At 41.6% G+C, this 27,436-nt stretch overlaps 7 protein-coding genes across 7 annotated transcripts; 4 read left to right on the top strand and 3 right to left on the bottom strand.

Annotated features, from left to right (window-relative positions):
* The first annotated feature begins 502 nt into the window (after window positions 1-502).
* On the top strand, window positions 503-2,892 carry BDB00DRAFT_815609 (uncharacterized protein). The gene is made up of 10 exons (XM_053122919.1): window positions 503-847; window positions 971-1,299; window positions 1,381-1,487; window positions 1,554-1,640; window positions 1,735-1,828; window positions 1,918-2,127; window positions 2,237-2,273; window positions 2,363-2,430; window positions 2,499-2,637; window positions 2,719-2,892. The coding sequence occupies exons 1-10, from the start codon at window positions 586-588 to the stop codon at window positions 2,769-2,771; spliced, it is 1,386 nt and encodes a 461-aa protein (XP_052981309.1). The 5' UTR covers window positions 503-585; the 3' UTR covers window positions 2,772-2,892.
* Window positions 2,893-2,894: 2 nt separating this feature from the next.
* Window positions 2,895-5,919, bottom strand: BDB00DRAFT_267683 (uncharacterized protein). Its single transcript, XM_053116724.1, has 7 exons — window positions 5,619-5,919; window positions 5,337-5,504; window positions 5,218-5,234; window positions 4,941-5,103; window positions 4,443-4,710; window positions 4,261-4,363; window positions 2,895-4,015 (listed from the first exon to the last, which is right to left on the bottom strand). Exons 1-7 carry the CDS (start codon window positions 5,671-5,673, stop codon window positions 3,086-3,088), a joined length of 1,704 nt encoding a protein of 567 aa, XP_052981308.1. The 5' UTR covers window positions 5,674-5,919; the 3' UTR covers window positions 2,895-3,085.
* Window positions 5,765-10,544, bottom strand: BDB00DRAFT_927736 (uncharacterized protein). The gene is made up of 6 exons (XM_053128895.1): window positions 9,177-10,544; window positions 8,958-9,059; window positions 8,750-8,860; window positions 8,552-8,659; window positions 6,469-8,401; window positions 5,765-6,386 (listed from the first exon to the last, which is right to left on the bottom strand). Exons 1-6 carry the CDS (start codon window positions 10,122-10,124, stop codon window positions 6,166-6,168), a joined length of 3,423 nt encoding a protein of 1,140 aa, XP_052981307.1. The 5' UTR covers window positions 10,125-10,544; the 3' UTR covers window positions 5,765-6,165.
* A 3,779-nt stretch (window positions 10,545-14,323) lies between these two features.
* On the top strand, window positions 14,324-16,175 carry BDB00DRAFT_870755 (uncharacterized protein; the record flags this gene model as incomplete). The annotated part of the gene is made up of 3 exons (XM_053126751.1): window positions 14,324-14,902; window positions 15,721-15,846; window positions 15,948-16,175. The coding sequence occupies 3 exons, from the start codon at window positions 14,324-14,326 to the stop codon at window positions 16,173-16,175; spliced, it is 933 nt and encodes a 310-aa protein (XP_052981306.1).
* A 2,915-nt stretch (window positions 16,176-19,090) lies between these two features.
* Window positions 19,091-20,959, bottom strand: BDB00DRAFT_870754 (Metallo-dependent phosphatase-like protein; the record flags this gene model as incomplete). Its single annotated transcript, XM_053126750.1, has 3 exons — window positions 19,091-20,252; window positions 20,347-20,558; window positions 20,681-20,959. 3 exons carry the CDS (start codon window positions 20,957-20,959, stop codon window positions 19,091-19,093), a joined length of 1,653 nt encoding a protein of 550 aa, XP_052981305.1.
* Window positions 20,960-21,901: 942 nt separating this feature from the next.
* Window positions 21,902-22,526, top strand: BDB00DRAFT_815593 (ribosomal protein L22e). Its single transcript, XM_053122918.1, has 2 exons — window positions 21,902-22,051; window positions 22,159-22,526. The coding sequence occupies exons 1-2, from the start codon at window positions 21,956-21,958 to the stop codon at window positions 22,423-22,425; spliced, it is 363 nt and encodes a 120-aa protein (XP_052981304.1). The 5' UTR covers window positions 21,902-21,955; the 3' UTR covers window positions 22,426-22,526.
* Window positions 22,527-23,279: 753 nt separating this feature from the next.
* On the top strand, window positions 23,280-24,171 carry BDB00DRAFT_760821 (nucleolus protein; the record flags this gene model as incomplete). Its single annotated transcript, XM_053119235.1, has 2 exons — window positions 23,280-23,820; window positions 23,885-24,171. 2 exons carry the CDS (start codon window positions 23,280-23,282, stop codon window positions 24,169-24,171), a joined length of 828 nt encoding a protein of 275 aa, XP_052981303.1.
* Window positions 24,172-27,436: the final 3,265 nt, after the last annotated feature.

Below are 27,436 nucleotides of genomic sequence, written 5' to 3'. Positions count from 1 at the left end.
CACTACGATCAAGTGTCGCTTTGATAACAGTCAATCCAACCCACTGTCAACATTAACCCAGTGAAGGCGTTCTGGAGGCAAAATGATAAATTCTCTGCAAGTCTCATTACATAACTTTCTTTTTGCGACGTGAATCCAGTTACTTGCTCCTCCGACTTGATCATTGTCCACATGGACTTTGTGTGTACTACGTTACGCCCTTTGCTCTCATTCCTCCAACAGGCCGCGTTTCCCATACAGCACATCTTGCCTCAATTTGCGTATTCAGAGACATGCTAAACTTATTCATCGAGTCGATAGCTGTTATTTTACCAACTTGAGAATGCTATTGCCTCACTGGATGCATCCCATCTATCCTTTCATTTGGATAAGCTTTTCTTGCTATACGTACGGGAAAAGAAATCCGCGTTTCTTGATTTTCCATAAACGGCGTATTAGATTAAAGTGTTTATACTAAAAAAAACCCCGCAACGTCATTGAAAGGGTTCTTGACGTAACGGCAAAGAAGGCCTTTTTTTTTCGCGCTCTCTTCGTCTTTTTTTTTTAACTTTTTTATAGCCCTTTATATTTTTCTCTTACACGCCAATGGGCACGACGAAAAGTCGTAAATCCAGGCGTAATAACTCGAGACCAGCTGCCTTTTCATTTCTATCCAACATTTCCTTGGGCAACGAACAGAACAATAACAACGCTAACACAGACTTTAACAACAACAACGTACCACTTGCTAGTCCAGCATCGCTTGAATCACACTACAATAATGAAAGCTCCCGTCCAGAATTACACACTGAGCTTTCATACGTTCAACAACAACAACAACCACAACAACCATTACGTTCAACCGAAGGTGTGCTTTGAAAAGAGAGAGAGAGAGAGAGAGGAGGTGTCCTCTTTATTTTTTGAATTTCATTTTGTCCTTTCTTGAGACAATTTAACATTAAAAATATTTATCAAATGGTATGCATAGCAGGAGGATCGCTCAATTCTAGTGACAGCAACATATCAGCCGAGTTGGCAGGTTCCGCCCCCGTACCCAGCGCTGAAGCCCGTGCTAATGTTCCACCATTGGCTTCCTCGACATCCGTTATGACATCGCTGTTGAGTGAACAGATTCACTTGCAGCAACAACAACAACAAAGCCAAAGCCAAAGCCAACTACAGCAACAACAGCAACAAAGACGTCGTTGGTCACTTGAAAGCGACGACAACGTACAGCATCACAAGTTAACTAGAGAGGACAGCGAACGTCCGATTGCTTCTGAAAAAATCAAAAAGAAATCGCACAATACGGATAAAGAGGTTTTTGGAAAAAATTATTTCATCAGTTCGATCCTATGCTTCTGTTATTGACACTTTAGTTGTTTTTTAAATTGTTGGTAGAACTACAATGGTGGCAGCATCATGTCGGTTGTTCGGTATTACACGGAGAAAATTCGATTCTCATCAGGCAAACGAAAAGCTGATCAGTCCTTCAACCGCGGTTACCTGTAAGTTATCGATTGGCATCTAAAGAATTAAAAGGGGGACAATCACTGACGTGCCAATGCAAATAGGCAACAACAATTAGCAAGCCATGACAACAATAAGCGTCGACCCGCGTTATCCTATGCACACTTTTTAGTACCATCCAATTCATTAGAGTAAGCAATTCAAGGAGGAGGCGTTGTGTGTGTATAGACTGACAAAATAAGGAAAGAGAGAATCTGACTGCACACTTTGATCTTCATTTGACAGAGATCGGCCAACTGCTGAAGAAACATCTGACTATGATCCAAGCTATCTTGATGACGAGTCCTATAATCGATTTGGCATCTTATCTAGCTCTCAGGTTTATCATCACATAGTATATAAAAAGAAAGCAAGAAAAAAAGAGAGAGTACTAATGCAAATTTTGTTTACACAAATGATGATAATCAGGGATCCAATCATGCGGGTATGCGACCTTCAGAAATGAAGCGCGAGCTGAACGAACAGTTCCGGCACATACACCCTGAAATTCCTCCGGAAATTACGTTGAGTAAGATCCGAGCTATCAAGACGCATTTGGTAGAGATCGGTAAGGTAGTGGATTTGGAAATATCCAGCGTGGCCCATGCATTTGTATATTTCGAAAAATTGGTGATCAAGGTAGAAGAGGCTTTTCTATTTGTGTTGTACTCCTTTTTTTTTTCTTTCCTTGGCCGGATTATGGGCGTTTTCCACTGACATGAGTATTGGGGGTGTTGCTGGGGCCTAGAACGTCGTTACGAAAAAGAACAGAAAGTTAATAGCAGGTATGTCTTGGAACCGAAGGAGGCCGGGAAAAAGAGAAGAGCATTATCTCAACAACAACTGACTCATTCATGCGATCACAACCGTTTAGCATGCTGTTTGTTCTTGGCTACCAAAGTCAATGAAGCTAAAGGATCCTGGTTTGAGCCACTTTTCGATGTACGTGTCAACAGGGATACCTGACATGAAATGACATTACTCTAACATATGTGACCCCAAATATATAGGCGATTGACGATGAATTGGATGTGGATTCTAAAGAGATCCGCGAGCACGAATTTGCTGTATTTGCTGATCTTGAATTCAACTTGTACATACGCAACAGCGAATTCATGCCACACTTTGAACGCATATTTCAAGTCCTGGGTATGTTGTGAATCACTTTTTCTCTCAAGTCATATTTGTACTGACGTTTCTCCTTCTCTTGTCTGACACACTGTCCAATAGAACACAAAACAATCGATGACTACCTGGGCAGTACGGCTTTTTACAAGGCATAATATCAAAGAAAATTTCGGCAATGAAAATCACTATTATTATTATTATTACTATTATTATTATGCGACATATGTATATTTTCGCCCTTGAATTATCTGCTATTAAAAATTTAAAAAAGTGCTGCGTTGTGTGCTATATGTGTATAGAAGAATGGATGTGTGCGTACTTTGAAGAAATGCAAGAAAAGTAGTTGTTTTTTGATTTTACAATAGTTTTGGCGTAAATGTTTGTATGTAAAGAAGGTAAAAAACAAATTGTGATGCTGGACTTGGTTTTGTTGCTGTTGTTTTTCTATACAAAATGGAATGTGTGTGCTTCATGGCTTGACCTTGATTATTGTGTGTGGTATCTCGATATTACTACTCGATGCTCGTTGTGGTGCGCTGCTGCTACTAGTGTCATTGTTTTCCATGGCTGTGCGACGTCGTAAGCTATGCATAGCCATTTCGGGAGATCCTGCCGACGCTTCTGCTTGTTGTTTTTGCTGCTGGTGCTGTCGTCGTTGCTGTCCTTTTTGGAACGTAAATCGATTCCACCATCGCTGATGATGTTGTTGTTGCTGTTGTTGCTGCTGATGGTCAGCTCGAGAAAACGAAGGTTGAGGTTCCGTAATTACTGGCTGTACTATTGCTGGTGGCAATTCTTCCGCTGCTACAGTGACTGATATTGCTGTGGCTGTTACTGGAGGTGGGGGTGGTGGAGGAGGTATCGCTAAAGAGGGAGAGGAAGCCGCAAAGAAACCTTGTAGTCGTTCATGCTGATTCTTTTCGTCATGCGCACTTGGCCACGATTTGTTGTGGTGGATCGTCTGCATTTCTTCGTTTTGCATAGTATCATTCGCAGTCGCTCGCTCTTGCATGGACGAGGCCCCAGCACCTCCTCTTGCTCCTCCTAATCCTACACCACCACTACCACTAGTACCACTACCTCCTAGAGTTCCTCCTCCTCCTCCTGGACAATAAGACCCGCTTTGTCTCGGATCTGGTTGCTCCCTTCTTTCCTCGTCGTCGTCTTCGTCATCTGGATGTCGAGAAGATGGATCGGGTTTCGAACTTAGGAGGAACACGCCGTAGATTAGGACACCAATGCCGATAAAGACCAATGCAATCGCCCAGCCTGGATAATTGCCGATTTCATCCAAATAGATGATTGTATTGACCAATCCGAGCGCCGTGTATGTGCCGTAGAATACTGGAACTACAACCACCGAACTGTATAGTTTCAATGCCGTGTTTAAGCAGTAGACCTATTGGCATTGTTATTGTTAATATTTGAATAAGTAGGGGAGGGAGCGGGGGGGAGGGGGTGAGAGAAGAAAGTAATGGTTGTGTTAATAATATTATTATCAGGGACATTGAGCATCATTCCCCCCCCCGGATGAAAAGAATTCTATCTATATATATTTTTTATATAAAATACCCCTCCTCCCGCATGCACACACACACACACCACGCGCGCACACAATCAATGGTTTCTTAAACATTAACCTGCCTGTAATATTGCCGTAATCAACAATGCTAGTAGAATGAACCGACTCGTGTTGTCTGTAAACTGATTGACTTGCGAATTCACAGAAAGTGTAAACAACTTGACGCTAGCGATAGACGATCAGTCAGTCAGTCAGTCATTCGGTATCTGTCTAATTGACAACGCTATGAAAAAGAACTACATACCCACTCTTTGCAAGCAAAAGCGTCTCACTAGCAAGCATACCGCCTTCCAAACTGAACATTAAACCGACGATTCTGAGCATTTGCTTAGGCTTCATATTCAAAAACAACTGGCTATTGCGTTTCCGAGAGTCGTCAGCCAGTACCCAGCGAGACCAGATGGCAAAGATCAGGCCCGAGAATGTTATAATGTTCAAAGCGCTGAAATAGATGATAAAGATGGGTCGTGTAAATAGCATTTTGAGATTCTCTAAAGAAATCGTATCTTCCGCTACATATAAAATATATCATTGATATGTTCGGTTATAATTAATATTATTTTCATCTCATCTTGACAAAAGCTGCGCGTGCTTTGCTAAGCTGTCGTTACGATGACTACTGGCACTGCCTTTGTTACTGAATACTACCAAGCGAAAGTAGTTTTTCACTCGCTATTCTACGCACGCGGGGTGTGCCTCTGTGTGGTGTAGGCACACAAGAGAAAGGAAAGATAACACTTACGATCATCGCCATTGTACATGCCACCAAACACAACGATCCAAATGACTGAGGCTACAACTACACAAGTGCCCAGAACATCTTTGCGAGTGATTTTGGTGCCAACGAGGATCTTTGCAAAGAGAAAGTTGTAAATGAGGGCCACGCTGCCTAAGGGTGCGACCCACTAATTTTCCATACAATGATACAGTTGGGAAATCATTTTCAAATCGGCGCTTTTTTTCTTTAGTAACACAAATGAGGAGCGGGGGGGAGGTGCGAAGCATGAATTTTGTCTTACTTGTGTTTTGAGATAATCTAAGTTGAGTGATGATGATGATGGTTATTAAAGCTTCCCAATGATAAGTACAAAGTATCCATGGGAGGGGATGAAATGGAGGATGGTGATGAATGGCTTACTCAAGGCGATCGTGCTGCCGATCAGTTGGCTTGCAATGTAAGTGTATAGGCCGATATGCCACAAAGGTCGGCCACAGTCGGATCGTTGTTCGCTGGGCGATTTTTGTGATTCCTTGACGTGGTCTAGTTTAAGCAAGTTCAAGCCGAGTGCGTCCAAAAATGATGCGCCTGTTTCATTTTGGGTTGGAAAAGTATCATCGTACATTTTTTAGTTTCTCTTTTAGGAAGAAGGTGTTTTTATGTTTCTTTTTAAAGTCATGAAAGAGCACTTGAGGGATTTACCTAATGAGACAAAAACGCCAATGACAAAGTTAATGACGGGTTCGTCACCGGCCATTAAAAGAAAAAAAGTTAAGAAAAAAAAGGCGAAAAGAGGGAAAATGAAAACAAGAGGAAGAGAGAAAAGTAGTCTTTTGCTTGTTGTTTCCAAACAAACAAGTGAAAGGAAGAAAAAAAAAAAAGAGAGAGAGAGAGAAAAATAAAGGGGGTGTAAGGGATAATGTGATGGATAATTAAATAAGTGTAAGCGTCATGTACAGTGTGGATGAATGTACGCAGTATTTTATCATGATCGTGCAGTCCTTTTCCCTGTTCAGAGTAACTATCGCTTCAAGAAGCGATCAGGAATAGACAGAGTGAGAGTAATATGGCATTATTTTTGTTAGCCCCCTTCTTCTTTAAATAGAGTCATGGGGAAGGGGAGGAAAGTGAGATTATTCTTTCAGAGAGAGAGAGAGACACAGCGATAGATAGAGAGTATAGAGAGAGAGAGAGAGAGAGAGAGAAACAATGACTGAGGGGTAGAGTGAGTGGACAATATAGAAACAGATTAACTAGTAGTTGTAAAGGTAGTAGTAGTAGTGGTAGTAGTAGAAGTAGTATTGGTAGTATTAGTTGGATGAGATGGTGATGGCTGCTGCTGTTGATCGTGAGGTGTAGTGCTGATATCTGAACTCTTTATCGAGCAGGTGTCGTCTTCAGAGACCCGTGGTGCAGATGTCAGCGATAGTTCGTTAAAGTCCTCATCGTCCTCGTCAAGAACCGGTGGTCCTATACCTTCTTCATTTAGTAACATGCCTCACCCATAGCAAATATGGCAGTGCTTATATGCATTAAAATAGCTAGAACTCACCATCCATGTGTCGCTCTAACTCCACAATAGCATTGGGTGCACCGTCGAGATAGTTGACACTATTGCGGTTGCTGCGACCAAATTCTTCTCGCAATTTAAGCGTTGGCTTTCTTCCCAGAGCTGGTTGTGCTGGTGCAGGTGCAGGTGCTGCTGCTGGTGCTGGTGGCTGCTGTTCGGATGATCTTTCTGCTTGTTGCGTTGCTAAAGAAGGTTGAGGTGCTGTTGCCCTGTCGTCTTGCTGCTGTGTTGCTAACGGACACGATGCCGTTTCATCATCCACTGAGGTAGCGACTGCGACAGCGGGTGGAGGACGGGGAGGAGCTGGAGAAGAACAAGACGACGCAGGCTCGTCTTCAATACGACGAGGAGCAGCATCGCCATCTTCAGTCGTCCAAAACACATACTCGAACTCACTCATGAACAAGTTGAAGATCATGGCAGGTATACCAAGGGTAGGAGAAAACACGATACTGACGTTGCGTACCGTCATCTTGTTGATATCCGAGTGCTGCACGACACGGATCAGATGCGCAGTGAGTGCACGCAGCAAGGTATAGTTGGCGAGCGGCAGTTGAGATACCAATCGGCCCAGTTCGTTCACGCGGTCCTTTCGGTCCAAGAGATCAATGACATGCAGGAAATCCGTTCGCAGTTCGCGCGACAACACGCTCGTCGGTAGCTCTCGAAGCCACATTTTCAATAGGCCAGCAACCGCATGCACATCGTAGTATTCTTTGGATGCCAACAGGTTCACATCGCCGTCCTTGTTGAACTTTTGTCGCAATGCTTTCATAACCGTGGTACTGCCGCTCAATCGGTACAGGCCTTCTTCCATCACTGCATTCTTGGCATCCAAATACTCGATACAGCGATAGACCACAGAGGGTAGCTCGTAGCCCTCAACAATCTGGGACACTCTGACAGCATCTTCAAGTGGCACGCCAAACACTTGGTTCGGTCCAAACACCTCTGATTGCTTGGCAATTGCTCCAGGAGCTCCGCCTCGCTTTGCATCCGACGCTTCATTGGAAGTGCGCGACAAGAAGCTCCGGAAGCCCGTGGGTGCAGTACTGACACGTGGTGCATTGCTGCTGCTGGCGGATGTAGACGTGGACGATGCGTCGGTCGTCAGAGACGTCGATGGTTTAGGCGCGGGTGTCGCGTCGCTGCTGCCAAACATCTTTTTCGGCCAAAAGGTCATGCGGTTCGCCTTGTTCTTGCTCTTTTTTTCATTCACATCGTCGCTACTGTTCAACAAGTCCTCGCTCGAACGACCGGAAGGCGAAGGCGCGCGTTGTGGAGGCATGAGAGGCTGGTGTTGATTTTCGTCAGTGAGATTGGTCATTGAGCTACGGCGTACAAGAATAGGTGGCGGTGTATGTAAGTTGCGACCGTGCTGTGGTAATTGATCCAAACTGGCTCTGCCCACTTCAGTGGGTGGCCAGACGCCCGTGGTAGAAGGCAAAGATGTCGACAGTAGCGATGAATCCGTACTGTCGCTCGATACGGATGGAGTGGGACCTACACCGCTGCTGATGGCAACACCCACACTGCTGTTGTTATCAATGACGGCTCCAGGAGCAGCAGTGGCGCCGGCAGGCTCTCGCAGAGCAGGCACTTCGCCCTTGGACGGCTTGCGTGGCTTTTCCTTCTTATTGCGCTTGTTTTGACCTTTGGCGAGCTCGGCAGGGGGTTCTTCATCAAAACGGATGTTTTGAATGATAGCTTCGACCCATTCATCGCGATCCTGGTCCGAATCCGCGCACAGAATATGACGTACGAGATGAGAAGATCCCGCGCGCTTTTGCTCCACTAGCAGAAAAGCGTGTCTGTATATGCTGTTGCTTTCATCCGCCGTTGGGGTTACACCGTTTGTCTGTCGTCCAATTTGTGCATTGGTGAGACGAATTGTGCCAAGCTGACTGCCATCTTTCTGTTAAAGAGGAATTGTCAAAACAGTCCAATCGGTTGAGTGTGGATTAGCAGAGATACAAACAGGAATGACATATCATCTCTCAAAACACAGACATGATTCATTTGCTCACGCTAGCATATCAGTAGTACTAGAGGAGTATTTACTTACGGATTCGTAATAGTTGATCACATCTCCATTCAGGACAAAATAGCGCGATTTCCACCCGCCAAAATTCTTGCCCCGCTTAGTCAAATAACCCTCCTTCTTCCCGATTGCCTAATATCGCAGGTGTTAATGTATCACCACTAAACCTTGTTTTATCCTCTCATTATCTCTCCTTTAATTCTCTCCCTTTGCTTTATATACCTGAGATGAGACGTCATGCTCAATCACGTTCGTACTCAAAAACTCGCACAGATCGGACATGTCGTCCCAAGGGAGCGACACGGCATGTTGCAAATAATGCTCCAGTGCAACCTTTTAATAACAACATGAGTATTAGCTCCCAACTAACCTACATACAACCCCTCCTCAGAACACACAAGTACTTTCATTAAAAACTATAATCACGAACCTTGCGCATATCCACTTTGTTGGGTGCATGTGTCGTGAACAACGCCTTGTCAGGTAGCTTACTGATCTTGCTTGTTACTGCTGGATTCGGTTGTGTTTTAAGCTATTATCCGTAAGATATATACAAATGAGTACATTTTGGGACTCCTTTCTTTGCAGAAAACTCCGTATATATTATCCTCATGTAATCAGCAGCTTATATAACACTGTAGCACTGTACCTGGGTATCGAGATCCAAAAAGTCCGAGTACAATTTCTCTACGCGCCACAGTTCATGCTGCTCGCTGTCCATCGATGACTTGCGGTTGACAGCAATGATAAACGCAATGACTTCTTTGCCACGATCGTTTGTCTTGATATTAGATCCAACCACTTTGACAGATACATCCCCTAATGCTAATGGCATCTGATGTTGTTGTTGTTGTTGTTGCTGCTGCTGTATACCAGCACCATTGACCGCCGATCGATTAAGGGGATCGGATGGTTCCTGGATAGTGGGTACCTCTTCAGGCTCTGCAGTGGGTGGTCGATAATACATGGAGTGTCGTGGCGGCATACGAGGCAATGGAGGCGATGCTGCACGCATCGTAGGGTCGTATTCTGGCAACCCATTGCGCGGTGGCGGCATCATGCTTTCTCGGGCCCGTGCACGGCGCGCAGCCTTATCCATGGGCACTGGCGATGCAGGTGGTGAACCATCCACGGGCTTGACCGATCTGAACGGCGACCGTGGTGGTGGCACTGGACTGCTGCTGCTGCTGTTGCTGCCGCTGTTAGTATTGCTTGTCGCCGGTGACAAGTTGGTAGTGATGATCGTGGGCACAGGTAAGTCTATAGGAGATGTTGTCGTGTCGGATGACGTGGGTGCAGTAGCATCATCTGCTTCTGCAATTTCGCGCAACATTTCAGGCGAGATGAGAATCGATGCCGCTCGTTGCTTTTGTTTTTTCAGGCCAGCTTGTCGTTCTAGTTGTTGAAGCTTATCCATAACACCATCACGTTCAATGGCAAGTCGAGCATTGTCCTTTTGCAGGTTTTGAATCATGACACGTTGTTTCTCGATAATCTTCCACAGTTGTTCGTTTTGTGAACGTAGGTGGGCGAGTTCGTTCCCTGCAGGGTAGGTATTGTTGTTGTTGTTGTTGATGTTGCTGGCGTCTTGAGACATTCTGTTGCTTTTCCAAGAGTTGATTGTTTGCTGAATGTATGCTTGAAAACGAAGAGAGAGAGTGTGTGTGTGTGTAAGAGTGTGAGATTGAGAGAGAGAAAGAGAAGGAGAAGGAGAGATTAAGTCGCGCTTCGCGTGTGTTTTCTAGTGTGGTTTTCCTTACTGCGTTTTGTTGTTAAAGTAAAGAATGGAAGGGGCAGCAGCGGGTGGGAGGAAGCGAGAGAGAGAGAAAGAGAGAGAGAGAGGAGGGGGGAAGGATAGTTTAATTATGTGTGTTTATGTGCGTTTATGTTTAATGTGCTGTTGTGAGTGGTCGTGTGCCTGAAAGAAAGGAGTTAGGGCAAACAAAAGGACACTCTTGGGTGAACAACAGGCGGGTCCTGGCGAATTTGCGTGTGTGCTTGTGTCATGTTTAAAAATAATAATCTCAGCAGAGATGATTGTTGAACAAAACCATGTCGCACAAGCCAGCAAAAAGTTGTCTGGATTCTAGCCTAAAATGCGCTACATCGTTCTGCCGTTTGGCACACTTACCTTATCGGGTCGTCGTGTGCGGGGAAAGTGCCGTACAATATATATATATATATATGCTCGGCTCTTATAGCTTCATTTTTCAGTCCAACGAGCTTGTTTGCGCATGTTGCTTGTGCACATGAGCTGGATGTCGTGCCGCTATATATAGTCTATTGCTATGGAGGAAGATGCGATGTGTAAGTGTGAAACTGCTACGATAACAGTGTTTTTTTCATCTCTGTAGTCTGGTTGGTGCCCATTTTGCTACACGACAACAAGACACCAACAACAACTAAAGAGCAATGCTTATATATTAAGATATGACATCATTTGTTGTGTTGCATGTACAACGAGCAATCATTAAAAATACACTCTAAATTTTATATTTTTCTAATCACCCTCAATTCTTAGTTCCGTCCGGGTATAATCAACGTAGTACATGCACCTATAATCCAGCTTGTGATGATAGAGCTTTAATAAAGATAATAAGGGACAAGATTAAGTATCTTTGAGATGATGTTTTATTCCAACAAAAGATAAAGCTCTTTTATATTCTAGCTATTAAGACGGCGATATCAAATCATCCGACTAATGGATAAACTATGTGATAGAGGATGGATCAAGGACGTATCAGAACTTCTATTGAATTCGCTATGTTAATCGGGCACATCTTTGAAACCGGCGTTAGCTGATGTAATGGCCGAGGTACCTGTTGATAGGTTCATTGTCCTGTTCACGTAAGGTGGATCATCTGAGTGAGAGATTTTATTCAATAGTGTTTAGCCGAAATGCCGTAGTGTTCATACGTGTGTGCTATAATGTTCAACCGAATATCTTATTGTTGATATCTTAAGCAGTGTATTAATGTGGTTCACCACACAGCTGAGGTATTATTCATGTGTGCTACTTGCAGTCCATAGAACAAATAGAATATCATGTATTAAGAGCTTTATTCTGTAACAAATAGTTAGGGCTCTTTACAGATACCGTCAAGTATGGCACCTGATGATGGTTTGAGAGGATCAAAGATGGGCAACGCGTTTTTTTTCTTCTACATTATCACCCTCTAGTGTGGTTGATTATAGAGACGCAATACCAGCAATGGTGTAATGAGACTCAGTTGCTGAACTATCATTGGATATCCTCAGTATAGGAAGACAATTAAAGGAACAGTAACGGACATAAACTTTACGGTAATCTTCTTGGTCAGTGTTCTCCCGTACAGTATACTGATGAACAGCACGGCTAGTATTAAATATTCGTCATCGTCTTCAGCACAGTTCCCGTTCGTTGTTAAGAAAGGCGATACCATAACAGAAGAAAATGTTGCTTTTTAGCCTGGTGGTAATTAATAATAGTGGCAAGACAGCCAGCATCTGCCATCGTATGCCAACGGATTTGACAACCTTTAATAGCTGTAGTAGTGGATCCCATCTATTCCTCGTCTAATATACCTAGTAGCAATCATCAATATACCTAAACGCGTTCCTTTGGCATATTTTACGTGTTGCTTATCAATTATCAACCATCTGCGTCATTATCGCTGTCGCATAGAGCAAGGCGCTGCGAGAAATATTCATATTCTACAACATGGAGCCGCATATCATCGCCGACATTGAAACTGAAGGGTAAATAAGCAATCGTTTGATTTGGTGAATGTTTTCTAGGGTAGACACCAGCCCACGTAGGGAAACTGTACGTCCTCATGGTGTTGGCACACATTATCTCGCCAAGCTGCCCCGATTTCGTTCTCACAACCCAGCAAGAGCCTGACTATGATTGAATGACGATAGAATGCTCTGATTGTTCCCAGGGCGCAGCACTGTCATAGTTGATTCCCAGGCTTGTTCCCAAGGCTCCACATAATGTTTGACGCTCGCTTGCAGTGGGGTCAACTACCTTTAGTTCGGGAACTAAGGCCATCTATACCGAGTACTGCTGTAGACTAGATGCATCTGCTTGACTTTTCGTAATTTTGCCTTCTTCTTGAGCAATGTACAGTAAAAAAGTCTTGCCAGATAGCCAGAATACCAACGTGAAATGCGCTTAAGGTATCAATTTTGCTCCTCCTACTGTTAGTGGCCCATTATTTGTACACAACTATTATAGTCTTTTTACTGTACTGTATCTTAATCGTCGGTTTAATCATGAGACCGATATATCCTCTGTCTTTAAGAGTGCAAGTATCCATAAATTGGTCGAGTTTAAGAATCATATATGACCAGCTCTATTACTGTTGTAAACTATACTTACTCAACACTGTTTAGAACAAGTATTTTTTACGGGCAAGAAGCAGGGTCGGGAGTGATAATTAGGATAGAATGGTATGTAAGGGCCCTTGAAAGAGTTTCCAATTATGTAATAATAGTATAATGATCACTGAAGAGATTACATGACTACTGTATACAGTATTAATCATTTTCCATAGTAGTAAAGGAACATTGAATTAGATCAATTAATTAAGGTGGTGTTTTCTGAAATGACGGTCGGGCGTTTAGCCCTGGGGTGTGTGAACACTTCAAACGGCGAAATGAACCTGCCCTGCATAGATGAGGTTGTTGCCCAATTGATACCACTGAAGCCAGTTCAGCAATGCTTCTTTTCTCTCGCTTTTCTTTATAATAGAGCTAGTTTTTTAAAACTTGTAATTAAAAGCCATTCCGTGCGAGTAATAGTAGAAAACCCAAAGTTTGCAATGTCAACAAGGTCCTCTCACTTCTGCTACATACCCAAACTTCAGAATTGACAGAATTAAAATAATAGCCGGAAACAAGAGAACCGATTCATCATATTTAAGCAAGTTTCTGCTTTTCCAAACATTAAAAATAATCATCAACATCTGTGTCCTTAAGTTGTTGACGTATATAGTGTGCTCGCTGTCTGATGTGCCAGGTCAACTTCTGTCAATGTTTTGCACCTTTTGGCATGTTAAATTCTGAGCTCGTCGTCTTTAGTATATCCTTCCTTTATCTCTGAATCTTATTGTCCAATCTTTTTTCTCAAGAAGCAAAGCTATATAAAAAAATGAAGTAACTACAGTACCATCATCCAATCAAACATGTCATAAATACAATTCATTGTTAGATCTTCCATCCCTCCTTAAAATGAGCTGTGCACATGGTCACAAACAATTCCCTTGCCCAGGGCTGCTAATAATAAGGCCCCGATTCCTTCAGCTCCAGGCCTGTCTCGAAAATTTGGTTATTGCCAGTTCTACAGCAGACGCAGCGAGACTCCATTTCCCCGTCGGGTACAGAAGAAGGTAGGGGAGGTGGTTGGTTGTTTGGATCAAAACATCCAAAACAAGTCTAACTTTCTTCGCAGACTATCCATCATCTTGGCTTCGGAAATCAACACTCAGCTCAGTAAATATGCGACCTTTTCCGTGAGGGAATGAAACTACGTACTAATCCTCCAGCCAGGACCATCTGTTGCCAGATCGCCTCATTTTATCGACAAGGCGCAGTCTTTGACAGCAGCGATTTTTCGTCCCGGCTACGGACCTTCTTGCCTCAAAAGATCTGGCTCTGCAGCAAGGCAAAGCATGGATGTTAACAGCGTAGCAAAACTTAGAAGCTCAACAGGAGTTGATATGGTTGTGGAATCAGCTACGCTCTTGGAATGGCCTCACTTTCTTACTGACTACACTCTGGATATGGGGATTTCACCGATGCATTGGGCGACAGATGCGGGATTGTGACAGCACTACAGACTTGGTGCAGCCCATGGACCCATCGACAACATCATTAGCAGATCAACTGGAAGGAGATACAGATTGTTACAACTGCTACGCATCCCTCAGCATCATGGCAAAAACACTGCGTGTACACTGTGACAACACCATCAGCATAACATACATCAACAACTTTGGCGGAACAACGTCACCAGAGTTGATGGCACTAGCTCGTCGCATATGGAATTTCCGGTTGAAACACCAACACACGTCTACAGCTTACATACATCCCTTCTGCGTTCGACCCGGCCGACGCACCATCACGACAATCCAGTCAACAGATTTAAATGGTAGTTGGCACGGCAGTACTTCAAGAAACTCGATCACAAGTGGAATCCACACCACGTGGATCTATTTACGACAGTCAACAACACACACTCGCCTCGGTGTGCGGCATCGCCACCGACGCTTCGACGATACCTTGAAAACATCTGGGCAGAGTTTACCATTACCCCCTCGAAATCCCGTTAAGGCTTGTATGAAGAAGCTCCATTCCGAAAAACGAGTTCGACCCTCATCACTCCTTAGAAGGGTAAGCCTTATCCTTTGGATTTTAATAATTATTAGAAAAATTGATTTTTTCTAATATATGTTATAAATCTTATATATTAAAATAATTTTATAGATGGCGGAATAGTAATGAGCACACCCTCCTCTAGCCGAGGAATACTTGGACGAAGGCTACTAGTTACATAATTTTTGATGAAATACAAAACTTAGTAGAAGCTTGACAGATATATAAATAGTTAATAATTTTATTGTTTACAATAAAAATTATAACTATGAATATATCTCCTTGGCAGCCACCCGCGATATGGTTCCCTAGCCTTCAAGCAACAGCTCACCCCCAAACACTGCAAATGCCACGCCAACTGTTCTTGCCAGCGCCGGGCCAAGAACAAAGCATACTCATGAAGATCCGCATTGGAGTATAAAGACATGGATCATAAGCTACGATGACTGAACACCGCCGGGTGCCAACAACCACACCACCAACATGATCATGCGCCCTGACCTTGTACGCACACAACAACAACAACCTGAAAGGATCCAGTGACGCTATATCACATGGTGCGAAGATCAAGAGCTGGATCCATCGACACCTATGGCAGCCAATCTTATCAACCTGCTGGCTCACAGTTAAGAAGTGCTGCAAAGGGATACATCCACGACTTCGACTTACCGCTCCCGCCTTTTCGCGCTCCTTGACACAAGCAACCGATTTCCAATTCTTAATACTTGTATCAACAGTTCGACAAGTTTTCAAACAAGGCGCATCACCCCCAGCATTGCAGCGTAAATTCAATCTCAATTATTAACCAACCCCTTCACATCTCTGGGTTCGAACAGTACCATGAAGAGATCCTCTTTGGCGGCAAAGTTGTGCTGGCTCTTGGGTGTATATGGTTTTTCCCGTCAATCCGACATCGAACGAATTGTTGGATTATGAACATTCTCAACGCCCATCAACCACAGGTATATACTTCATATTGTCCGTCCCAAGCAAAAGAGGCTCGAACAGCGGATCACCAAATCTGTTAACATTCAAACGCATCCAAACTCTATGATATGCCCAGTCGATCCATTCATCACTGCCTTGTCGCAAACCATTCCCTACTTTCTCTAAGCTCGACATCAATTATCTGATGCCATCAATTGCGACGCGACTTTTCGGTACACGCACAATGCGTCAGCAACCATATCAAATCGATCATGTGACTGCTTCATCGACCGAGGAACAAGGGACGGATCAAGGCTCGGGCTTGGGGATCTTCGTGGGCTGTGTTTGCTGGTATTCCGGTTGAAGATGTTGTGGCACATGGGTCTTGGTCATCCAACACAAGATGCACACCAACTTCACGACCTTGGCTGCTCTGGGCTCACAATTTACCACAGTCGAAGAAAAATGCTCCTTAAAGGTGAGACTGTAGGCTGAAGCCTTGTTCACATTATTCGAGAAGGTAAAGTCTTTGATCTATTGTTATACGCAGCATTCAAAATATAAATTCCGCTGGACCCGGAGTGGAATTGATTTGATTGATTTGCCTTTTATCTCCATACCAACATAACATGTCCGATTTAAGTAAAACCGCAGAACGATTAGAAAGGATTGCTGCAGAAGAGCAAAACCTTATACTGCAAGTGAGAGAGAATCATACCGCAAAACTACAAGGAGTAGGTTGAATCACTAGATTCGAGAATACCAAAACTTATTCGTGTGTCAAAATTCGAAATTCAAATAGAGACTTCCCCGTTTTTTGCAGTAGCGGTTTTTCGTGAAAAAAACTGCAAAAAGTGGGGAACTGCAAAAAGTGAGGATGGGTATAAGGGTGTTACACAGCTGACTATAGCTTGGCCTATCAAGTGTCAATTATGTAAACCAATTAAGGAACATCAGTACTTCATTGAGGTTACTTTTACATTGCAACTTTAAATAAAAAGACCTAATTTTTTTTGCAATTGTTTTATACACACTATTCACACCATACATCATGACAAAAGGAAAATTATAGGAAAAGCTTACTGACGAAATAATGAAGCAGCCTATCAATATTATATCACCATAGAAAATGCACTACACAAATCTAGTAGGTGCAGTCATGACTAACAGCACTAACAGTGAATCAAACAATGCAGACGAAGTTGCACTTAGCCAGATCAATGATTATATAAGCCTTATTTATAGTGCCAATAACCTTGTGAACTTCACTTTTGATGCAGATCCAGCTGAGGAAATTGCAGCTGTTAATCCGCTGCTGTCCGATGAAGAAATTGTTAGTGCTGTTCTTAATGAAAGAATAGCTGATGTGATGTTGTTGACAACGGCAACGAAGATGCTAGCATGACTGTTTCATCTGAACCTGTTACACCAGTATATAGTTTGCAAAAAAAACAAGAATACTAGAAAAAACAACTAGTATTTTAGATGCCCCAGAACATCAAAACATCTGGAATGAACTCAGAAAAATCTGGGATGATTTCTGCAAGAAAAGCCAGAACAAACATCATTGGTTCGATTCTCAGCGTCGCCGCTCTCTAATAGAATGAAAATTACTAGCGGAAAATTGCAGGTCCTTCTTTTTGGGCTGCGAAATGCAAAAAGTGAGGAAACTGCAATTTTACTAAGTGATGAACGGGATTCCTCCAAAAAAAGCTGCAAAAACTGAGGACCTGCAAAAAGTGGAGGTGCAAAAAACGGGGGTCAACTGTACAGTATTGTGTATATTCTTTAGTGCCTGCTGTTTCGACGTCCTGGCATATATGTATCATACTACGGCTTTGTAGGAGAACAAAATAGCTCGACTTGGTTCAGTGTCCTCATAAAACAGAGCTATTTTTCATGTCGTCGCCACAGAAACTTGGTAGCACAAACGAAACGCAGATCAATTCAGCATGTGGTCATTTTCGTCGTGCATATCGTTCTTTATTATTCCTAATACGACAAATCATCTCTCTCTCCATCACTTGGTTATATTCCCAAATACTGTATGACATTGGTTTTGTACGTGTCTATTTCTCATTACTCTATCATACTGCTGAAAAGGTTATAGAAATGCGCCCTTCATGGCGTGCTATGATAAGAAACCACAGCAGTAAATATATGCAGAGCGCGAATGTTGTTTTATATTGTAAGTAGTAGTTACAGTAGCTTATGTAATAATCGTGGTGAGTTGCCAACAAAAAAAGGATTTTTTCGGGAGAGGTGAAGTATCTCCTCTTGCTTGCATTTTTTTTTTAGGGAAGTCAATCCAAACGTGTTGAGCGTCTGTGTATAATATGAACGACGCGTGACTGTTTGGAATGATCGTCAAAAGGGTTTCTTAATGCCTAAAAAAAGAACATTTACAATGTGTATGTACCTCGAAATACATAACGTCTTTTTCTTGCTTTTAATTGGCCTTCCTAGATGCAGCAATCCATTTTGGGGTTAAATGTTTTCGTTTGTTTATGGTCCTGCATTGTATATACGTGACACATGTTAGTGCCATTATCGACCAAGGTTAATACAGCGCTGTGTATCCAATTGCAACAGACACGTTTTGATAACAGCAATGATAACTCGTTGATGATCATCAGCCACATACATTGTAGCAAGGGAAGAAGAAAAAACAAGGTTTACCAACAGTTGCATATCAAATAATGGGGGAGAAGAAGGGTTGTCGCCGGCTAAAACTTTACAGAGAAAGGAATGCATGTCATACCTGCATGTGCAAAATTTTCATCATCTTGATTTTGGGGCTTTTCATTAACGGCTACTACCGTAGGCGCCGAACAACTAAAGTCGATTTTGTTTCGGACGGGTGTACAACAACAACAACAACAACATGTGACCCCATGTGCGCTAATTGACTGGCTGACATGGGGAGGCATAATGTGCAAAGTTAGTGTACGTGTAGAAGAATCTTTATTAGAAAGTTAAACGTAAGAAAGGCAGGGCAATGGAAATTTGGGGTCATTGACAAAATTGGATAAAACGGTTTTGCTCTGCGTATATGTGTACCTACGCACCAATGATATATTGTAAGTTGGGAATATAGTAGCTGGTACCATTATGTGTATGGTACAAGCAGGGCTTTAGGATGGGAGATAGTAAAGGGGAGGGGTATATATTTACGATGAAAGATAGGTAGTACGTATGCGTTTTCTTCGAGGGAAACGAGGAAAGTAAAAGGGGGCTATTGAGTTAGCCGGGTGAATAGTAATTAAAGCAGAGGAAGAATTAGGAAAATCTATCATTGAGCGATTGGACAAACATGTTGCGGCAGTATTTTGCCCATAGCTGGTTTCCATCTTCGTCGTCGTCAATTAGTCGTTTGGCAAACTCAAAATAACTGGCGATAGTCAGGTCTTCAAGACCGTATTCTTTTTTGGAATTGTACTCGAATTGATAGTCTAAATGAGCTTCGTCAAAGTCTCTGTCGAGATCAAGCTCCCATTGAGTCGTGTTGGAGAAATACTGGTCGTATTCAAGTAATGTGCCGTGCGGCTTCAAGTCGCGATGACGACACTGTGCGCGGTCGTCGTCGTCATGAATTTCGTAGCGGTAGATCCGGATTGAGGGGTAATAAACAGGCAAGACCGACGGCGCAACTTGAACGGCAACGACGGGCATACGATGAGCTGATGCACGTTTGTGGTCGATCGGGTCGATTGCTTCGTACATGTCGCGCAGCCAATTGACGTATTTGTTGACGTTTCGAGTAACATGGACGTCGTCTTCTTCTTCATCCATCACCGCAGAAGCGTTCTTTCTAGATGATGTGCGGAAATCCTCGTTCTCATCCCGGGCGTCGAGTAGCAAAAAGTGGTCCATGTTGAGATGGCCAAAGAAGTGGCCTTTTAATACATCCGGAAACTGGGATGCAACACGGACGTATTCTTGCAAACAGGATTGGCGGTAATGTTTGGTTGTAGGTGGAACATGTCCCATCACATAGACTCGAACATGTGCAGCTCGGGCTTTGAGCAGCTCATGCTCGAACCATTGAATCATTTCGTATGCGGGCGTTCCGAATGCATCACAGTCTTCTACAGCATCGTTCTTGTGGTAAAAGTACATTGTGTTAAGTGACAAAATGCGTAGTCGTGGACCAACATTGACAGCGAAATAGCCGCCTCGACGGAACGTTGCACGTTGATCTGTGGGGATCCAGGTTTGCCACAATCGTGCAAAATAGTCTAGCAGGTCGCCATCCTCATTAGGTCCACCGATCGTGTTATGTGGATAGACGTCGTTATTGCCCAGGGTAGGCACAAGTGGGATGTGTCGTGGGTCACGTGCTGTCGGCCAAAAGGCTCGTTGCATCATGTTTGTAACCCGTTCGTTAAGATGGTAGATATTTTTGCGTTTGCGAGGCCGGTATTTCTTGTCCCAATCATGTCTTTTGTTCAATTGTTTATTAGTTTCACAAACAAAAGGGGGAGAGCTCTTCTTTGCTGTTTTTTTTTGATCCACAATTGTTTGATAAAATATACCTCGAGTTATCGCCAGTCCAAACGACAAAGTCAATCTTGTGGCGCCATTCACGGGCAATGTAATCCAGGGTTTTCTCCGCCAGTTCGACAGGTGCATCACATTTTTCTCCTGGCGTGCCAAGCAGCCCCGCTGTAGCACCCGAATCGCTGCCGCTGGGCAGGCGATGACAGTCCGAATCAACCGTAGAACCAGCGATATACTCTTCATCGATCTGCGAAACAGAAAAGCACATGACAATGATCAGAGAACATGACATGATGAAGGTTAATGGTGATAAATCCTTGTTATTCTATGAAGCTGATTCACGTGAATGAAAAATTTATCAGTACATACATGAAGGTCGGTGATGTGCAAGAAGTAACCATGTCGCTTTGGTGGCTCGAAGACTGGATGACGACGGCCAGTCCAGAATCGCCATGACCAAGAGATGATTTGTTGCAGCGAAGACTGACTGCTTGTTAACCACGACGGAGACGAAGAAGATCCAATACCGTCCTGGTAACCGTTGTCATCGTTGTATATCTGGTCGTAGTGGATCTGTCTATCGGCAGGCGCATAGGAGAGCAATGAAAGAACGCCCACAAGGAGGATAAAGTAAAGAGTGTAGAGCATGATACAAGAAGAGAGAGATGTTGTTTGGTTTGAGTGCATCTTGGACTCGCTTCTTATATTTGTTACAATCAGGCGGTGATTATATGTTTGAGGTGGTGACGTTTTACAAGCGGGTTAGTGTGTGATGATAGTGTGTGCTACAACAAAGTAAAACATCAACCAAACAAAATAACCAAGTGCGGGTGTCTCTCTTTGCGTTGGGTAGGAAAAGATAGAAAGATGCTAAAATTTAAGAAAGACGATGGCTCAGGAAAAAAAAGGAGTGCAAGAGAAAGGCCTACTTGCTGCAATTTCTCGACCAGTCATCGATCCTCATGCGGCGATTCGATATCGCTAATTGGGGATATGCAAGGTACTGCTCAAACATTGTGGCCAAGAATTCTACGCAGCAGCATCATACACAACCCACATACACTGTAGGGGTCCGTAAAAGCTCGGGCTAAGATCATCAGAGTTTTCAATTCTTCGTCTGCTTCTTTCCCTTTTTCCTTTCCCCGTCTCCTGACCCCCTAAAATGAACACCCTTTGCTCCTAGTGTCTCGTCCCCCTCAAAACACAACAAATGCGTGACAATGGGTGTGTACGTCAAGGTCGTCTTGTTTAAAAGATGCAAAAAGAAATGATATGCTGTTCCCGTATATTGCAGATATAGGCAATTGTTAGTTAGAGCAGGGTCTGCTGATCAGCAACATCAGGAACTGCACTAGCTAGAAAAACAAGTCAGCAACAGCGTCAATACATTAAGCTTGTATGACGATATTTTGGGATGAATGATTTCAGCACACATGATGCATCAGCAGCAGCAGCTCCTGTAATGCAATGTCAGGTACAATTCTTTGGCGCGGTGAGTGGAGTGTTGCCATTTCACCAGCAGCTGGGTTTAATGGCACAAACCCACAAAATCTGTCTGTCTAAGCCACAAACGCCTCGAAAAAAATCGAGGGCAAATCGCAGAACATACTGGTCTCCCTCTCTCTCTTTCCACGGATATAAGAAATGGCTCCCGTCAAGACCACCACCGTCAAGAAGTCCAAGTTCGTCATTGACTGTTCGGCTCCCGCCAACGACAAGATCTTTGATGCCGCTGCCTTCGTAAATATCGCTTCCCTTTTTTTTTTCTGAGCTTTATAATAATTGAGGGAGAGTAACAAGAAAACAAAAATTGAGCGTAAATGCTAAAACTGCGTCTATATATACAGGAGAAGTTCCTTCACGACCGCATCAAGGTTGAGGGCCGCACCAACAACTTGGGCGAGGCTGTTGTCATCTCCCGTGGTGCCGACAACAAGATCACCGTTGTCGCCAACATTGCCTTCTCCAAGCGCTACTTGAAGTACTTGACCAAGAAGTTCTTGAAGAAGAACCAGATCCGCGATTGGTTGCGCGTCATTGCCACCGACAAGCAGACCTTCGAGCTCCGTTACTTCAACATTGCCAACGATGAGGCTGAGGAGGATGAAGAGTAAATTATTACTTAATAGCTCTCTTGTCAACACACTAAAAAGGTCAATCGAAATAAATCTTTGAATGATACTTGTACCCTCAAAAGCAGAATTTGGCGTGGGGCAATCTTGATTTTGTTGCTAGGTTACTGTTGCTATTGGAAACGGAGACGGGATAAGGGTGATGGGTACTTGGGCTATGCTATAGTGCTGGCATGTGGTGATGTAATTTACTGGATGATAGAAGGTGTTGTTAACCATACCATGGGGATGATTAAGGGTAATAGTTACCAAATGACAGTGTAACTGGTCGCTTTAATCTGCTTATTACACCGTGGCTTCCATAGCTGTCTATTGTAATTTCATCAAAGCAAACTTTGAGCCAATTGATGCAGATCCAAACAGTTACTCTGATAGCTACTGCCCCCCACCTCTTGAATTACAGAGATCCTCCACGATTCACCCTCTAACTTTTTCCCTGCTGCCCTGCCAGAGTTGTTTTAGACCGATAAACCTTCTAGATCTGACACGAGCAAGCATGCCCCTTAGGACGCAGTGTTCATACCGTCGTAATTATTTTAACATTTTGGACTATTCTGATAGCTAGATAAACATACCAGGAGCACGATGGATCGGATGGAAAAATAATCCTTCATGATAATCAACTCTCCTTATCGTCCAACATCGTCCGCGTTTTTTGGTCGTTTAAATAGTCCGAGTAAAGTGTTACTGATGGTAACGCAGGTACTGCTTATAAGGATAATCGAGCTACATGATTATGACGATGGTTTACCTGCTTTAGCGAATCGGATTTATATCGAGCTTATTGACAAAAATTTATCACCGGTTTTTTTTGACAGCACTATTATACTCATACAATGCCAAAAGCACGAAAAAAAGCCATACCCGTTACTCAACGATCCACCCAAAAAGCAACGCAAAAATTTAAACAATCATCAGCCGAAACAGCAAGGTTGATTCGACGATTCCATGTTTTGAATAAAGAACTCGCCAAATGCAAAACGGTCACCGATGCAGTACGAAAACAAGAAATCCTGACAGAAATGGAAGTCATGGGCGGCATTGACTGGTACCAAAAAGCTTCACAGCTGGGACAAAGCAAACGACGCGGTGGTGATTCCTCCAAGTGGCTCATTCTGATTCTCAACAAGCACAACCTGCGTCCTGCATCCACACAAAAAGTATTCAAGCTGCTTGAAGTAGGAGCTGTGGCGCCTGACAACTATGAGCGCCACAAATCTTGGATTCAGGTGAAGCCGATTGATTTGAACCCGCAAGATCCACGTATCGCAAAGCAAGATTTTCTGGAAATGGTTGCACCGTCAAAGAAGAATGAAAAGTTCAATATTGTATCATTGAGTTTGGTTGTCAACTTTGTTGGTGATCCCAAAGATAGAGGTAATATTAATTCTTTTGTTTTACTTTTTCTTTATATATTAACGCACTTTAAACAATTGGATAGGTCGGATGCTTTTACATACCCGCGATTTTTTGAATATGGATGGGCTGTTATTTCTAGTTTTGCCTCTTCCTTGTATCAACAACTCGAGATATATGTCGCCCGAACATTTTATGACGATGATGCAGTCTATGGGATATGGTCTCTGCATAGAACATCATTTTTCAAACAAACTCGCATACTATCTTTTCAAGCTGACCAAAGACAACACGAAATGCCCTGGATTCAAGAAACAGATAATCAATGACGGAGCCACGAGAAACAATTTTGCTATAGTGATAGAAACCTGATACTACTGCATAACAACCAACATATCATTAATCATTTAATATCTGACACTTTGTACATACAAGCACGACGCATACGCATATTTTACCCACCAACCATAATGTTGTAATAATTACAAATACATCATTTACAAATTCCGTATTTAAGTAAACCATCGCTACGATCTCCTGTCAATCTCCAAAGATAATAGTATTTCAAACTATTTCAAGTAGTTTTTAGCAACAAAATCAGCGTATAGAACAGCAAACTGTTATGAAAGGAAATGGCTTACCAGAGCATAAAGATACTTCATACGAAATGAGAGAGGTGTCGATGAGTATCGAACGTAAAAATTCGTGTTAGTTTGACACTGCTTAATAAAACCTCGTGCATATAAGAGTGAATCAATGAGGTTATGGACAAAGGCATTGATAGTATCATATATCACTTATAAGCACACACTACATTGAGATTGCTTCACCTTTTGGACAATGGCGGCCGCGAACCAAGAGTAAATGCAAGCAGGAAGTAGAATCAGAAAGAAACATAAAACGGAAAAGGGGTTTTGATCGCTCATCGTTCTCAGATCTAAATAATGTGAACTGGGTCCCAATTTGTTTTACTAATTCGGCACCAGCAATAACATTATGATACCTCAAATGTCAACATCATGACCATTAACGTATACAAAAACCCTATCCACGATGGTAGTATATACACCTTGTGGATCAGGAAGAGAAGTCTAAGCCGACGACATTGCCAGATACAGCCTCTTCATGGGTTACTATTTTTGATGAAAATTACATTTTCTTTTTAAAAGCGCTTTAAATTCTGAGATAAAATGCTTAGAAATACTTTTGCTGTACGTTTTACTATTAATAAATAGAGGCGATTTATAGTTGATTTGGATTGATCATCATATAAAGTGTCGATGTTGCTGGTCGGTTTTTAAAAGAGCTCTGAAGGTTTGAGAGTACACCTGTGACCATTAGAGAGATTGCTTTTTTCGCACTGAGTGTTTTGTCTTTTACTTGTGAGCTGACTTTTTGAAAAAGAATTGAGTAGATATCAAGTAATGATACCCTGATAATACCCTATAATGATACTAGGAGTTTCAAAAAAATGTTGATACCTTACTGATATCATGTTGAGATCCGTTATGATATCTGAGTTATTAAAATTTGATACCTTATTGATACCACTTATTTCTTGCAGTGTATGTAAGTTATAATCATAATGACTCAAAAAAGTTGTACAGTGAAAAGCTCAAATTATCTCTTATGGCCAAAAAACACATCAACAACTCACTGAAAAAGGGGATCAATTGCAAATACCCGTTTATCACATGTTGACACTGTTTTGGATTTCTTGGCCTCCGATGGAGATGAAGAGCTTATACCCAGTCTCCCTTTCAAACTATGACACTCACGCGACAAGCTTAAAACAAACTGTTCACTAGACAAAGCTCTTTAGATAGCTTTTTTAAGCTTTTTCTAATACCATATTCATTCTTATAGAAATCCAATTGAAATAAATAATGTGAAGTATGTATTTTCGTTAAAGCATATATGGAGGAGCACTTATTACTATAACCCAATAAGGCTTCAACCCTAGATAATACATTGAAAGTAAAATAACTGGGAATGTGAAAATTTTACTATGTAATTTTTTCCATTCCCAAAAATTTTGTGAAATTATTGAGGGTTGAAAGTTAACAGATGTGAAATTAGGGGGGACCACTGTAAAACAATTTATTAAGATCTTAAAAACTTTTTCCAAATATTATACTCTTTATTTTTTTCTCCATTGATATTCTCTTAGATGTAATATTAAATCTTTTTTAGTTCGATTCCTAATATCTATACCTCTTTTTAATTCACTCTATATACCCTCTATACTATTTGTATGAATTCCTGTTATAGGATCCTTAAAAAATTTTTTATGATTTACTGTTTTATGTTTATATCTTATATTTTTTAAATTATTATAACCTCTCCAACAATCTGTGTAAATATGTGTCCCTTTCTTAAAATTATCTTTAATAGTTTTATCAATATTATTAATATTTTTTTCAATAGGTATAAAGAATGTATTTCTATTTTCATTTTCAATTTTATTTTTAAAATACTTCTCTCTACTCCATGAATCACCCAACAACCTTCAACTTTATGTCCTTTATTATATTTTTTTTGATATTTTACTTTCATCTATCTCAACAATCTTATTTCTTCCTCCAATCTTATTAATTTTAACATTATCTTTCATATAATTTCTATTTTTTTTTTATAATTACTTACTGTATTTTTATCAATATTTAAACTTGTTGTAATAAATGATCAAGAAACTTTTCCTAAAAATAAATATAGTAAATGAAGTTGAATATTCATTGGTAGTTTCATATTGTTAAATAGTGTATCTTTAAATGGTGATACTACTTTTCTACATTTATAATTTTGATATAGAGAAACGATTTAAAAACATGATATTTAATTGTAATATTATAATAAAAAATTAATTGTTGTTAAATATAATTAATTTGCAATTTATTTTTTTTAGGAAATCAATAAAGTATAATAAATTAGAGATATTTATAAAATATAATAAATTTATACATTACTTGCATTATATATTTCTGTTTAATCTTCTACAAAACCCTTGATTTTCAATCAGGTTGTCAGATTAAATATTTTTTTTTCTTTTAAAAAATAAATCTCAAAACTTACAAATCTTAGGATATTAATCGTTTCTCATATATATAATTTTTTCTTAATATATAGCTTTATATTTTTACCACAATTAATACAATGTTCATATTTATTGACATAATTATTATTTATTAAATATAGTATTGCTGCTTCTTCGTTAATAAGTATTTCATGTAATTTTCATAAGGTTCTGTAAACATATTTTCATATTAGGTCTTAATACTATTATATTGTTATTTTATTAAGATATAAAAATCCAATTTTTCTTATTAAAGTAATTGAGTTTAAATTTTTATCAGTGAGTTATTTTCATATTACTCCATTTTTTTCCAACGGCTACTTTGGCAAATTCACCTAATCCACGGTCGCTGTCATTTGAACTGAAGGCTTATAACATTCATACATCAACTTTCAGTGATAATGGTGAATTCCGGAAGACACTAGGTATGGTGTCTCCCCTAAGTTAGGTAGTAATGTGTTCCTGTACTAGTAGATGACATAGTCACCCTTGGCAATTGGTCTTCCTCCGCAGTACTCAACGATCATTATCGACGAACAAGACTGATACAGATAAATGTTACAA

The sequence above is a fragment of the Zychaea mexicana genome (assembly GCF_025766255.1).
Source record: "Zychaea mexicana strain RSA 1403 chromosome Unknown BDB00scaffold_23, whole genome shotgun sequence".
Classification (NCBI taxonomy): Eukaryota; Fungi; Mucoromycota; class Mucoromycetes; order Mucorales; family Lichtheimiaceae; genus Zychaea; species Zychaea mexicana.
This window is presented reverse-complemented; position numbering and strand designations above follow the sequence as displayed.